General features: G+C 37.9%; 1 protein-coding gene across 7 annotated transcripts in view; it reads left to right on the top strand.

Moving 5' to 3' along the window:
• LOC110036175 (B3 domain-containing protein Os07g0563300-like) overlaps nt 1-14,281 on the top strand; it is a 76,202-nt gene that overhangs the window by 38,729 nt on the left and 23,192 nt on the right. For all 7 annotated transcript variants that reach the window (XR_002295213.1, XM_020740562.1, XM_020740564.1 and 4 more), the window contains exon 8: nt 3,386-3,465. Coding sequence is in view for 6 of the 7 variants with exons in the window: in XM_020740562.1 (XP_020596221.1) it covers nt 3,386-3,465 (80 nt within the window). In the remaining variant the exon portion in view is untranslated. The remainder of the gene's footprint in view (nt 1-3,385; nt 3,466-14,281) is intronic.

The raw sequence follows: 14,281 nt of genomic DNA, 5'->3' as shown, positions 1-14,281 counted from the left end.
AATAGGTGTCTTCGTTCTCGCTTTGCTAGGATTTCGCCTCACGGCGAACGCTAGCCTCTGCTATGGCATTTTTTCGCTCAGTTTTTGAAAAGCTTCGTCGAGCTGCTCGCGGCGTCGAGCTTCGTCATCTCTTTCGCAAGCTTTGACGACGTCGATTGCGCACTCGTAGACGACGACGGACGTTGCCTTTGCTTTCCTTGTCAGCTTCTTGGGCGTCTCCATGCCGCTTTCTGCGCGCGGTCGTCTTGCGGTCAAGTTACGATAGTTCTGCGCAGTTCTTGTGCGCAGTTTTGCTCCAGACGAACCGAGCCAGATAACGCCAACAACTTCCTCGCTTATCTTGTGAGGGAGATGGCCTCGACGCTCCTTTCCTATGCAAATGCTCTAACCGACGACTTGCCTATTCCTGCTCGTGCCCCTCCTCAAGGTTCAGAATCTCCTTTTGCTATTGGTAAGTCCTGTAATGTTCCACAATCGTGCCACGAGGCTATTGAAGGTGGCAGTGATCACACTTTTATTATAAAACTTCAAAAAAAATGGGAAGCATGTACTTATTTTCACTGAGGTTGAAACTGGTATTCTAGCGTTCTCTTGGCGTTTTGCTATAGTGGGGAAATTCCTTTATGGTCTTCCAAAATTGGAGATCATTAGGAAAGAAGTTGATGTTATGAAATTATTGTGCAGTTGGAACATTGGTCTGCTAGATGGTCGACATATACTTATTCAACTATCTCACGATGCCTATTACACTCGCATTTTCTCTCGAAAAATTATCAAGATCGACAATCGTTTTATGAAAATTCTAAAGTGGACTGTCGGTTTTGATCCAAAAGTGAAATCCCCTATCATTCCAGTTTGGATAAAGTTTCCAGGGTTAAAATTGCATCTGTTCAACATAGAAATCTTTTAATCTTTAGCAACTGCTTACGGTAAGCCTCTCAAGGTGGATAGTCTCACGCTTGCTGTCACCAGACCCTCCGTGACTTCTGTGTTAGTTGAGAGAGATATCACTCAACCAGCTCCAGATGAGATATGGATTGACACTATTCACAATGGGTATTGGCTAAAGGTTGAGATAGAACCACATTCTCCTTATTGCTCTCATTGTAGTATGTTTGGCCACAGTTGTACTATTTGCTATCGCTTGCATTCTCATCTAAGATCGAATGTCACTGAGGATGAGTCATCTACCATCTTTGCTTAGAAGATCCAATCCGATCCTCTTTCCAACATCGCAGTTCCAGATGAAGAACACCTTACTACAAGTACAAATCTAAATGTGTTGATATCACTTACTGTTATTGAAGAAAAAGACCCACTTACACGTCAAGACACACGAGAGTGCTGTTTTGACCCGATAGAAGATCAGCTGGTACAACAAGTAGTTACTTCTAATGCTGAACAACCTACACATATCCTGCACACTTCAGACCATCTGCTGATCAGGCGAGCCAAACTTCGGATGAGGAATGACAGGTCTATACGAGGAAGAAAAAGAACGGCGGACGACTCGAGCTAGGGAATCTATTGGATGATACATTGGTTACTACTGACAATGACACTCATCTGACCAATTTATTAGGTGACTCCTTTCCTAGAACTAGAGGCTGAGACTGAGGCAAGGCAAAATCGGGTCGCTCTCTAGCTACCTGATACTTTAATTTTGGCCCTTTTTAGTTTTTTATTTAGATCTCTTATGTATTTTATTGTATTATTTCTTTTATTTAGAACCATTTGATTTGGTGGTTTTGTGTGGACTGGGTGCCATGTTTGGGACCTTCCACAAAATCTATCTATACCCTACCTTTTATTTAATATATTAGCTTATATATATATTCTCTATTTTTCTTTTTTTTTGTGCGGTACATGGGTCTAGAAGATTTTATTCCAATATTTTCGCTTCCAACTTACTCTTTGTACTAAATTGTTTGCATTTTTATTTTGGTGACTTTGAACAAGAAAATTTTGCAACTGTAATGTCATCGGAGATGAGAGTATTGCAAGTTCAGTGGTGGTACAAACATGTTATTGCTGCAGTGTGTGTTTAATTTACTATGCACAAAAATGTGAATTAAGGTTTTTTATTTATAGCTTATCCTTGTATTTTATGTTGAAATTAAGTCTTATTTTAATCTTTGTTCAAAACTTTTAGAATTACGTGGAAGAAAAAATTGTGATGTACTCTTTGCAATTATTATAGAAATAATTCTTTTTGCTGCTCTTGTTGTAGGTGAGACGATCTTGGTGAACCTCATAATTTATTATCTTATGTGTTGGATTTTTTTCAAATTTTTTTATGCTTGCTTTTGCTTCTCAATTTTTTCAGTAGTTAATGGATTATTATATTTTGCTGGCTGACGATTATGATTGGGATGGTTGACATGGAATAAAGATGAGACTCTTTTTTTGCTCTCCTTCTGGAATTGTTCTCTCTTTTGGTTTTTATTTATGGGTCTCTTTATCTCTTTTTTCTCTACCTTCATCTTTTTCTTCTTGAAGAATTCATTCATTTCACCTTCTCATTCTATTTCTTCTCTTAACTACCTTTGTTCATGCTTTAAACTTGTTTTTTCCCTTCTCAATAATCAAGATATTACTAATTCACCCATAATTTTTGCTTTCTGTACCCAGCTCGTTGTCAATTACAGCGACATAGTGGAAACAGGATAAAATGGGAATATAAACGTTTTTTAGTTTTGTCAATTTTTATTTTACCTAATCTTTTTTCTCTTTGCCGCGTATTTGATTGAAGGAAGATTTACATACGTACCACTCAATTCCTATTTATTTACACATTTTACGCCTAAACTTCAATTTTTACGTACATATTTCCTTGCCTATGAATGAAAGGTGTATTTCATCTTTTAAATTTTAAAATGACAGTATTTCTTATGTTATATTAAAATTTGGGTGGTATAAATGTCAAAAAGAAAAAAGTTTAGGTGTGGTATGTATTTAAATGCCCCTTGATTTAATTCCTTCTTTCTGGAAGACACTCTTTCAACATATGAATGCACTTTGGATTGTGCTGAATTCCAAGGACTGTATTCTAGAGCTCTTGTACATGTGCGGTGCCTTTATCATTGTCACTGAAAGGGACTTATTAGACTTTTGCTGAATATTTGGGACAGTATGCTGAAATTGTCATGGTCCCATTGTCCATGTTTAACTAGATTAATGTTAGCACGGTTTTGTCATCTTGTTTTTCCCTATGCTTCTGAAGCTGCCTGAATGTCCTTATCCTTATCATGTTAGAATATATGTTGTCGGTAAAATACCCAAGATTGTGTTTTTCATCTAAAATTAAACTTAAATGACATTTTTTAGAGGATGCTAGATTATCTCTTCAATTATCTTGAACCTTATGATGGATGTGTTTCTGCAGTATCATTTAGCCGGATTGATCCAGAAGGAAAATTAGTCATGGGCTTCAGAAAGGCTGCAAACTTATCTAATAATGAGCAGGTTTGTGATTATCAAGCACCAAGATTTTTCATAAATAAGTTTAGGACGACATCTATTCGGTATGATAACCATAAACATTGAAGTTAAATAAAAAAACAAAGTCATCTTGTTTTAGTAGTTTTAGTTATTTACTTGGTACAATATTGAATCCTACTTCATTAAAATTTCAATGTAAGGAAACACTTATAAAATTATGCTATCCTTTAAAAAATTCAGTGCTCAAGTTCTAATTAATCTTTTGGGTTATTTGGGATCATTTTCCCCTTTATTTTTTGATTTTACTTTTCTTTCTGGAGACATATTTGATTAGTGAATTTTTCCATAAGCTTTTATTTTCTTTTTTTAAAAACCAATCAATCTATTTTATTAAAAAAAAATAAATTTTTCGTGTTTTAAAAATTACCACCTTGGTAGCCATCACTTGCCGTCGTAGATTATCTGATACTGGAGTTAACTCAAGCAATAATAGGAAAACTGAATTTTATTGCTGAATTCAAAATGGCTAAATACAATTGCACTAACGTAAAAAAAAATAGCAACTAGACAATGCAAACTCAAACTAGACGATAGATCCATGGATGGTGGTTGTGGTCGGTGATGCGGGCGGCCGGCTAGCACTACTAGTAAATATGCAGTTCAATTCCAATAAAAATAAATTCAATATAAATAATTTTATCTTTTAAATTTCTTAAGCTGCCAAACCCATAATAATAACCCAAGTACACGTATCAATCAAGTAATAAATGACACTAATGGAGTCCTGAGTATCGATCCCACAGGGAGTTGGAAATTCTTATGGTTATGAAGTCAAACATAATATTCAAACTATAAAACTTAAGTAGGCAAAATAAATCCAAAGTAAATTTAATGTGCGTTAAATGAAATGCAGTTGAAAGAACTAAGTTAACTAAATTAATTGCTAAACTTCAAAAGTAAACTTATAAATACTAAACAAAGTTTTGAAACAAAGAGTTCAAATTTAAGAAAGCATCATTCACCTTTACAATGAGTTTATGGAATGTGAAGAAATATATATATATAAAATTATATTGTGTCAAATATGAGCAATCTTATTCTTTACCTTCTGAGAGTGCATAAAGAACATTGACTAATCCAGAGTTTGGTCCATAAATCCGTGGTTTGGTTGAGAGGATACTGACTCTCACTCCAGAGCTCACTTTTCCCTCGCCTGAGGGCTAAAAATCTCGCTTTAGTTTCCAAGCAACTGGACTAAATTGAGGATTTTAATCTATCACCATTAAATTTACAATTCTGCGCTCAACAGTATGTTTCCTTATTTATTTTCACGCAATCTCATGAATTATATTCTCACCCATAAAATTTAATGCGACTCTTACCTTTTTGTAGAAAACATAGTCCTTTCGGATCGTATGTTTCTCAATAAATTTTAACCTTCCAATTGACCAGATCGAAAAGTAAATAAAGATCAAAGTTCGAATCATCATAATTTATTGACATTTAAAACCTTACAAAATAAAACTAATTCTTCATAAAATCATATCTCATTATAGGGAGAAAGATAAAAAAGACTATTCAAAATTCATGAGAAGGATACGATAAAACACAAATTTCATATATAAAAAAAAGTTTACAAAACAACGAAAGAAAATAACACAACTTATCTCGCACTCATTCCCAAGCAAATTCCTAGAAGTTCTTTTTAAGTATTTTTTCTCTTTACAATCACACTCAATTCTTTTTTAGAATTGTAATGAAGAAGAAATCTCTCACCTTCTCTCTCCTCTTGCAATCTTAGAAGAAAATATTCCCTTCTCACTCACGCCAAAATCTCTCTCTATCCCACACCCCCTCTCTTTTCTAGACTTCTCTCTTTTTAATTAGGGCCCCAAAAGGAATTCAAAATTCTCTCCAATTTTTCCCCCAAAAGTCACCTTTTTACACCAAGAGATAAGTCATTTTATCCAAGAGACATATCTCTTCATTAAAGAGTCTTTCAAAGTGTCTGGATGCATTGAACCACTCCATGAGACGTTTGAAATGTTTGGAGCCTTCAAAAACCGCTCAAAAATAGTCATTAACTGACTTACTCCATCTTAATTTGTCTCTGATGCTTTTGACACCAGCCTAATGAGGTCCGCGCTGTTCTCTGGATTTTGGTGCCTTTAGTGCCACTTCTTTGTAAAATGGCACCTCGGGCGCCAGTTTCTAGAGCTTCTGGCGCCAGTTTCTGGTGCTTCTGGCGCCAGTTCTCAGGAAAATGACGTCTCTAGCGCTAATTTGGCGCCAGGATCGCGAAAATCTCCATTTTGGCTCCAAATTTCTTTACTTTTGCTACTTTTTGCTCCAAATGCCTAAAATTGCTACTTATTTTTGCTACTTTTTGCTCCAAATGCCTAAAATTGATATATATGTAACAAAAATATGAAAATACCCTTCTTTAAAGTGCTATATTACCAAAATAAGAATAAATATATACATAAAATAGTATATTATTTTAGTGTATCAGTCGACGAGGGTTTGGACGTTGGCGTAGTGGTAGAAAAGGCATTTGGAAAGCATAAAATAACATAATGGTTGTTCTGGTTCCGAACAAGTAAACAATTGGGAGCGATGTAGGAGTGTTGTCCGGGGTGATTACTGGAAGGATGGAGGACTGAAATGGTGGCAATAGCAAAGACGAAGGGCTGCGGTGATGACGGGGGTTGCGGTGAATTGCAGGACAATGGAAGGGTGGCTGTCTAGGAGGACGGCAATGAGGAAAATGGAAAATTTTGGGAAGAACAACTAAAGGCTACTGTCCAGGAGACTGCAACAAAGAGGAATGTGTGGTAGCGAAGCGGGAGGGATACAAAGGAGTTAGGGAAGGGTAAATCAACACATCGGAAGTGAGATTCAGTCAAAGCACCACTCAACCCTCGGATACATCTTTAGAAGGGAGAAACAGATGTCGGTGTTTTTGTTAAGCAAACTCATGCAAAAATTGATTTCCAAACACTAACGCAAAGCATATGTAGGAAGTGAATAAAAAAGAATGAAGGATAATAGGAAACAAAACAGAAAAAAAAGAGTGAAATAATTAAAAAAGAATAAAAATGAAAAACAGGACTTATTGTCTCTCCTTTCTCCCGTAACTCTTTCACGATTTTGTGGAACGTATGAGCATCGCCACACACCAGTCTCCGGGGATTGGGGGAGTTTTGACCTCATTTATCGATGTTTTTGTCTGCATGTTGAAACTAGCGGAGTTGCAATAACTTTTCGAGGTTGAGGGATCTTTTACTATGACCAAAGAAGCACATTGTTCCCATTATCGATTGCGTTATCTCCTAAAACATCATAGAAGTTTTCTCTACGTACTAGCAATCATCTATATCAATCCACCTACATGAGGGTGCACTATTGAATTGAACTAAAATTTTGTGCAAGTTTATCGTCGGCTCAGTCCTATTTGATGCAAGAGCAGACTCAACTCTCTCTAATGGTGGTGTCCATGATGGTAAGATATCGATCATGATGTCCTGACATGCTCTCTATAGTGACTGTCCTGTATCTGGAATCGATGCCTCTTCCTTGCTTTGCTCTATCATTGCCAAAAAAGATTCTATTGGCATTTCCCTACTGGCAAAGGCATTTGTAATCTCGGATTTTGTATAAGCTAGAAGGAATATGCGTTTTCCATCCTTGGTGAAGGAATATTTATTCATGAACCTGTCAAGCTGAGTCCGATGATTTATTGCCACGACCTCCTTAACAAATGATGGAAAACATACATGAGTACTATGTCACACTGATCTTATAGTTGATTCCTAATAAAAAATTTCACAAGACATCTTTTGTTAATGCTAACTCTGTTCTACTTCCTAAACCATGTTAGGGAGTAATGCTGAGTGTCTCTGATTCGGGAGACTCAATTTGTTCACCATTTGTGTAGTTGCCACATTCTTGTTGCTCGCTCTATCAATGATAAGTCTACATACCTTTCCCTTCACAGGACAACAGGTGTAGAATATGTTGTGGCGACGCCACTACTGATCCCTCCAGTGGAAGTTGGTACTCATTTTTTTCCTCAGTTGCTTCTTCGTCGCTAACTTTCTCTACTGCACTCTGTTCGATATAAGACAACTTGGCCCATCGGGCAGCCAGAGATGATGTGTTCAAATCCATTACATCTGAAACATTTTCTGGCTGAGGTTATAGTGGGCTTGCTACTTTCCTCAGTCCTCTTCTTACTCTGAGTAGCCCTTTCCTTCTTTCTACCGGTCTTCTCAACTCCCAGAGAGGTGCTTCTACTAATGTCTCGAATTGCGGGTGGTTGTGTAAATGGTGGTGGGTGCCTACTTTGCTTCTTCAATCTCTCTATTTTCAGTGCCGAGGTGAGAACGTTACCCAAAGAACAATAAGGCTCTAGCTGGATCATGTTATTGATGCCCGGCTTCTTGCCTTCAAGTATTTTGTTATCGTGTGCTTCTCCAGTTCCGTGAGACCATATTTCAGCTTATGTTGTATAAAATATTTTGTGTACTACTACTCCATTGATAAGTGCCTCTGTTGCAGGTAGTGGAGCTTTAAGAAATTATCCTGGTTGTAGTTGTGGGCTTCGAAGATTTGAAAAGCACCTCAAACTCTCTTCGAGAGCTTAACATGGTGTTTGTTAAGTTTCGGGTCAAATTTTCAGAAGGCAGATGAGATGGTAGGTAAGCCGTTACCCAAAGATTTCGCCCTCATTTTGCGAGGAATTTAAGATTTGGGCTTCAAGGGTTCTCATACACGCAAGCCCCTATGATTAATAACCCCTCACGATAACGTGAGAACACTTTCAATTAAGACTAGTCATCAGGCGCTAAAAATTCAGACTTAACATGTATTGGCAACAAATTTGAGAATTTAAATTACAAAAATTACCACCGTGAGTTAAAAGCAGATGGTGGGGAAAACAACGAAGAACCCGATCAAAATTTTATGGTTTTGTCATCTTAGGTTGTCAGGGTCCCGGGTCTACTTAGTTAGCAGAGGTAGTCGACCTAACTTGACTGAACGATCTTTGTTAGCAGCCATGGGTTGCTTCATCCAAAGGTTGTCTAAGGGAACTGATTTAAATTAACCTTAGCTTACGGAGGACATTCTGACATATCAAATACTATGATTCAATACTCAAAAGGGCATATTGATATTGAGGAACATACGGGCTACAACCATGACCATAATATAATGATGTCATTTGACGGTAAACCACCCGATAGAGGTCTCTGGTCATAACTGTATCTTTATGGTGTCATTTGACTGTAAAACCACGCGGACAGAGGACTCATGTCATATCATTACTGCCATGAGATTGTTTTGAGTATAATTTAGTATTATATTTGATATGACATTGGCTCATTGTGAGCTTCGGTCGACATTAGATTCATCCACTTAGACAAATCTTTGCATATGACAGATGAATTTTTGCTTTAAACGTTAGGCGACAAATTTTCATTTATATATTTTATGGTTTAAAATATTTTAATTTTATAAATGGCCCCTCGGGTTGAAATTCATGATCAACATGACTATCATCTGTGAAATTATTATCTTTGAACCCTGTCAACTCGGTTTCACTTACAGAGGATCATGTTTAGGCTTTGAGACAATTTAAAAATAGTTCCATTCGATTGAGATTCACTATCAACACGGTCATCACGAGGGAAATTGATCTTTTCAAACCTTGTTGACTCTATCCCGCTTACAGAGGATCATGTTCATAACATATTTTATTATCTGAGTTTTAAAAATTAATTTTTAGATTTGATTTTGAAATAGACCCATTCGGTTGATGTTGACTATCAACACAACCATCATCAAAGATTTTGATTATCTTTGAAACATTTTGACTTTGTCCCACTCACAGAGGAACGAGTTCATGATTTATATTATTGTTTGGGTATTAAAAATGTACTTTGAGAATAGACCCCATCCAGTTGAGATTTATTATCAACATGATCATTAGTGGGGAATGATGTCTTTGAATTCTGTTGACTCTGTTTCACTCACAGAGGATCAATTTCTTGATTTATGTTATTATTTGAGTATTATAAATGGACATTGGGATTTGATTTTCTTAAATTAGACCCCTCCGGTTGAGATTCTCTATCAACATGACCATCATTGGGGAATGATTGAAATTTCTATATCATTAAGAGCAGTAGTCCTGCCAACTCCTGTCTTCCTGAGGAGGAGGATCAACTTGGCTCAGCGGGGCTCAGTCTTGTTGACTCTGGTTTATATAAGGGCTCAGCGGGGCTCAGTCTTGTTGACTCTGGTTTATGTAAGGTGGATCAGATTGGCCAAAGTGTGGTACTTACCACCTTGCTATATAGACAAGGCGGCCTTGGGGATTCATTTGCTTAAACATCGTTAAAAGTCTTAGTCCTGTCAACTCCAGTCCTTGTAAGGAGGAGGATTAGACTTACTTAGTTGGGGCTCAATCTTGTCGACTCCATTCCCTAAAGGCTGGATGATCCGATTGACTCAACAGGGGCTCAATTTTGTCAACTCCATTTTCTATAGGGAGGAGAGTTACGACCTTGCCCTATAAGCAAGGCGGTCCGGGGGATTAATTGCTTAAACATTCTTAAGAGCATTAATCTTCTAAACTCCAGTCTTTGTAAGGAGGAGGATCATAATGAATCAGCTGGCTAACTCCATTCCTTGTAGGGAGGATGATCTGATTAACTTAGCGGGGGCTCAATCTTCTCAACTACATTTTTGTGGGGCGGAGGTTCAGATTGGCTTAATGGGGGTTCAGTCTTGTGGACTCTATTCCTTGAAGGAGGATCATGTTGGGCAAAATGTGGGACTTACGACCTTTGGCTGTAGGGAAGGTGGCCCTTTGCTTGCACAACTTCCTCGAACGCATAAGCATGATTATTCCCTTTGCTTGCACAGCTTCCTCGAACGCATAAGCATGATTATTTAGAGGCACGTGAGCATATGCAGGAATTTTATATATGTTGCCTTAAATTGATTTTTAAATAGCTTGCACACATTTTTTGACAAATTAAATTTGAGTTTAAATATTTTTTTACTCTGCGCATCATTCTCGGTCTTGTGATTGACACATGCTATAGTTTATGCTTGTTAGCCTGAATTAACTTTTAGGGGGACTTTATTATTATTTTCATAGACGTGTTATCATTAAGATTTTTGCAAATATTTTCATTTATGTTCTTAGTTTTCTTTTCTGTTCGCTTGTATATTTAAAATTGCGGATCCGACGGCAAGGAAGACATTAGAGAGTTTGATTTTATTTTTAGAATTATATCTCCTATGCTTTTGCTTTCATTTGAGTGTTCAGGTGGACTCTCTACAGGTTTCATTCGAGCTTGTAGATGAGTCATTGAGTCCCTCGTAGGTCTTATGTAAGTCCCTTCTATCAATTACAATCTTCTTCAACTAATAAGGACATATTCAATAATCTTGCAAACCTATGGAACTGAAACTTTTTGAAAAGCTTCTACGACATCTTTATTCTTTATTCTGGGCCTCACAAGCTTCAAGGAAAACTCACAAATAATAATTTTTGTTGCTCTATCGCCTACCAGTCCTTCATGCAGCACGTGAGTATGAACAATCGCGACAATTATTCCATAGAAAAGCATGTTGTGTAGGACAATGGCTAGAGCATCAAGTGTATCTGAATCTTTCGGAGAAACTTGCTCCCACCCTACTCATAGCTCTTCATCCGTTAGAGGCTTCGTGTAACGAAAGGGTACCCTTTCGCCTTCTGATCATTGCCAGCCATGTAATAAGCATTGTATCCAGTAGGGTAAATGCTTGAGTTTACAGAGGAAGAGGTTGCTTGTGAGGCTAGGTAAAGCGAGGAGAGAATGAGACCAATGAGTAAACTTCAACAGCTAGAAAGGGTGATGAGCACACCAGAGAAACACGGGGCAGGTCTCTGCCATGTGGAGCTCGAGAGGTGCAGGAGCAAGCGCCTGGTGTAGGTAAATCAAGAGGGAGAGAGTTAAAGGGGTGCCAATGAGAGCTTTACCGGTTTCAATCAGGAGGAACGGAAGAAAGCAGAGAGTTGGGGGTAGGAGCAAAGGGAAGAGAATTGGGATCCTTGCCAGGAGAAGTGGAGACGGACAGGCTTGCTGGTGGATTTCAGGTAGAAGTAGAGAGAGGGCTTTCGTTTGTGCGAATGGGAGAGGAAGGCAGCGGAGCCTTTCTTTTTAGGTTTTTAATTATTTATGTTGTATGATTATTATAATATATTTAATGAGCTGCCTTCATCTGACTGGACCATGCAAATGACAAAAGCATGGGGATGATTAGCTGGGCGTTGTCTTCGACTGGACGAATCAAAAGAGCCTTATATATATATATATATATATATATATATATATATTATAAAAAGCCCAAGGGCTAATATAAAAGAAAAAAAAGGTACAAATATGTTGTATGAGATGAATTAAAAGAAGATCTAACTCACACAATACAACACACACAAAAACCCAAAGAAGAAAAGATACATAAAGATAAAAAAACCAAAATTTCAGCAACAGGTGCAAAGGTGCTAGGGACGTCTCACTTTAGTTCTTCCTCTACCTCTAGCTCTCGGAAGGGAGCCAACTAACCAATTGGTAAGATGTGTACCATCACCCGAAGTAACCAAAGTATCATCCATCAGATTTCTGCGCTCAAGTATGTCTCCATTCTTCTTCTTCCTCCTGGATGTGTAGATCTGTCATTCCTCATCCGAGAATTGACTCATTTAAAGCAATAGATTGGTCCAAAGGTGACCGGACATGTGTAGGACGTTGCATATCATGATCCCTCTGAGTCTGAGTTGCATTAACAACTTTTGGATTTAATGAGGCGGTAGTGAAACAGCAGAGGTATTTTCACCTGTAATATCAGTGATAGGTTCAAGAGCAGGCGGAGTCTGAAGAATCTCTCTTTGCCTCCACGATAGGAGGTTCCAAAGACGGGGGAGCTACAACAATGTGTGGAGACTTAATGGTTGATATATTGCCTGTAGGAATAATAACGTCTTTAGGTGTATCCTTTTGTTGATCGATAGTGTCAATAACTTGGAGCTAATCAGGAGTTGGAATCACTGCATCTTACGGAGTACTTTGCTTTTTTGGTCTGAGGTGGGGATGTAGATGATGACATTGAGAACTAGAGTTGCCGAACATACAACAGTTTGAACAAGATGAAGGAAAATGCTCAATCTCTACCTTCTCCTAATATCCATGATGCTGTGTGTTCAACCAAATTTTCTTAGAAGCGAAAGAAGTAATGTCTCTTTCAACAAGTACGCTGGTTTCAGACGGACGAGAAAGATTAAAAATAGGAATGTCCGTCTTGAGTGGCTTACCATAAGCTGAGGCAATAAAATACACCATAAGCTGAGGCAATAAAATACAACACTTTTTAAGAAAAATAATGAAATTTCAGACTAAGAAATCAAATCCAAACTGGAATGATTAGGGGTTCTGTTTGTGGGTCAAAATCCATAGACCGTTTCAGAATCTTCATTGCTCTATTATTAATCCAGATTATCCTTCTAGCAAATAAGAGTGTGTAATCTTCTTCATTATTAATTTGAATAAGAATGTGTCTCCCATCTAATAGTCCAATTTTCCACTCCCCAAGAAGGTGCATAAGTTCAAATTCCTTGCGAATAAGCTCCATTTTGGGATGACCATTAAGAAATTTATCAACCAAATTCAGATGACAGGATGAAGTTGAATACCTTCAGCTTCTGTAAAAAAGATGGCAGACTTCTCATTCTTCTGTAAGTCTCTCAACGTTGATAGTTCTATGCTAAAGTTTTCGGGTTAAAATTGTCTCTAAAGGTTGATCCACTACGGGAGTCCTCTATCATTCCTGTTTGGATAAATTTTCCGGGGTTAAAATTATATCTGTTTAACTTGAAAATTCTCTACTCCTTAGCAACCGCTTACAGTAAGTCTGTCAAGGTTGATAGTTCTACGCCTGCTGTCACCGGACCCTTTGTGGCTTGTGTGTTAGTTGAGAAGGAGATCACTCAACCAGCTCCGGATGAGGTATGAATTGGAACCACCCACAACGGGTATTGGCAAAAAGTTGAATCAGAACTACACCCTCCTTATTGCTCTCATCGCAGTATGTTTGACCATAGTTCTACTATTTGCTATCGCTTGTATTCTCATTTAAGGTCAAATATCGCTAAAGATCAGCTACCTACCATCCCTGTTGAGAAGATGCAACCCGAATCTATTTCCGACATCGCAGTTCCTAACGAAGTACATCATACTACAGCTACAGATTCAATTGTGTTTATACCACCCAATGTATTGAAGAGGACTCACCTATATGCCAAGATACACGAGAATGCTCATTTGATCCAATAAAAGATCAGCTGTTGTAATATGCAATTGCTTCTAATGTTCAACAACCTACACATGTCTGACACACTTTAGACCAATCCACTGAACAGGTGAGCCAATCTTTGGATGAGGAATGACAGGTCTATTCCAGGAGAAAGAAGAAGAATGGAGGCCGACTCGAGCTCGGGAAATTATTGGATGATACATTGGTTACTACTCGCAATGACACACATCTTACCAGTTTATTAACGGACTCCTTCCCTAGATCTAGAGGCAGAGACAATGCCAAATTGGGTCGCTCTCTAGTCACCTGATACTATGTACTTAGACATTTTTCGGCTTTTTCTTTAAGTCTCTCATGTAATTTTGTGTATTTTCTAAGTTTTGGAATCATTTGTAGTTATTGTGTGGGCAGGGTGTCATGCTTGGGCCCTCCCACACATTTTATCTATAGCTTTCTTTCTATTATAGATCGGAAG

Source organism: Phalaenopsis equestris, unplaced genomic scaffold, assembly GCF_001263595.1.
Source record: "Phalaenopsis equestris unplaced genomic scaffold, ASM126359v1 Scaffold203382, whole genome shotgun sequence".
NCBI classification, from domain to species: Eukaryota; Viridiplantae; Streptophyta; class Magnoliopsida; order Asparagales; family Orchidaceae; genus Phalaenopsis; species Phalaenopsis equestris.
The sequence above is the reverse complement of the archived record's forward strand: the minus strand, read 5'-3'. Positions and strand labels throughout refer to the sequence as shown.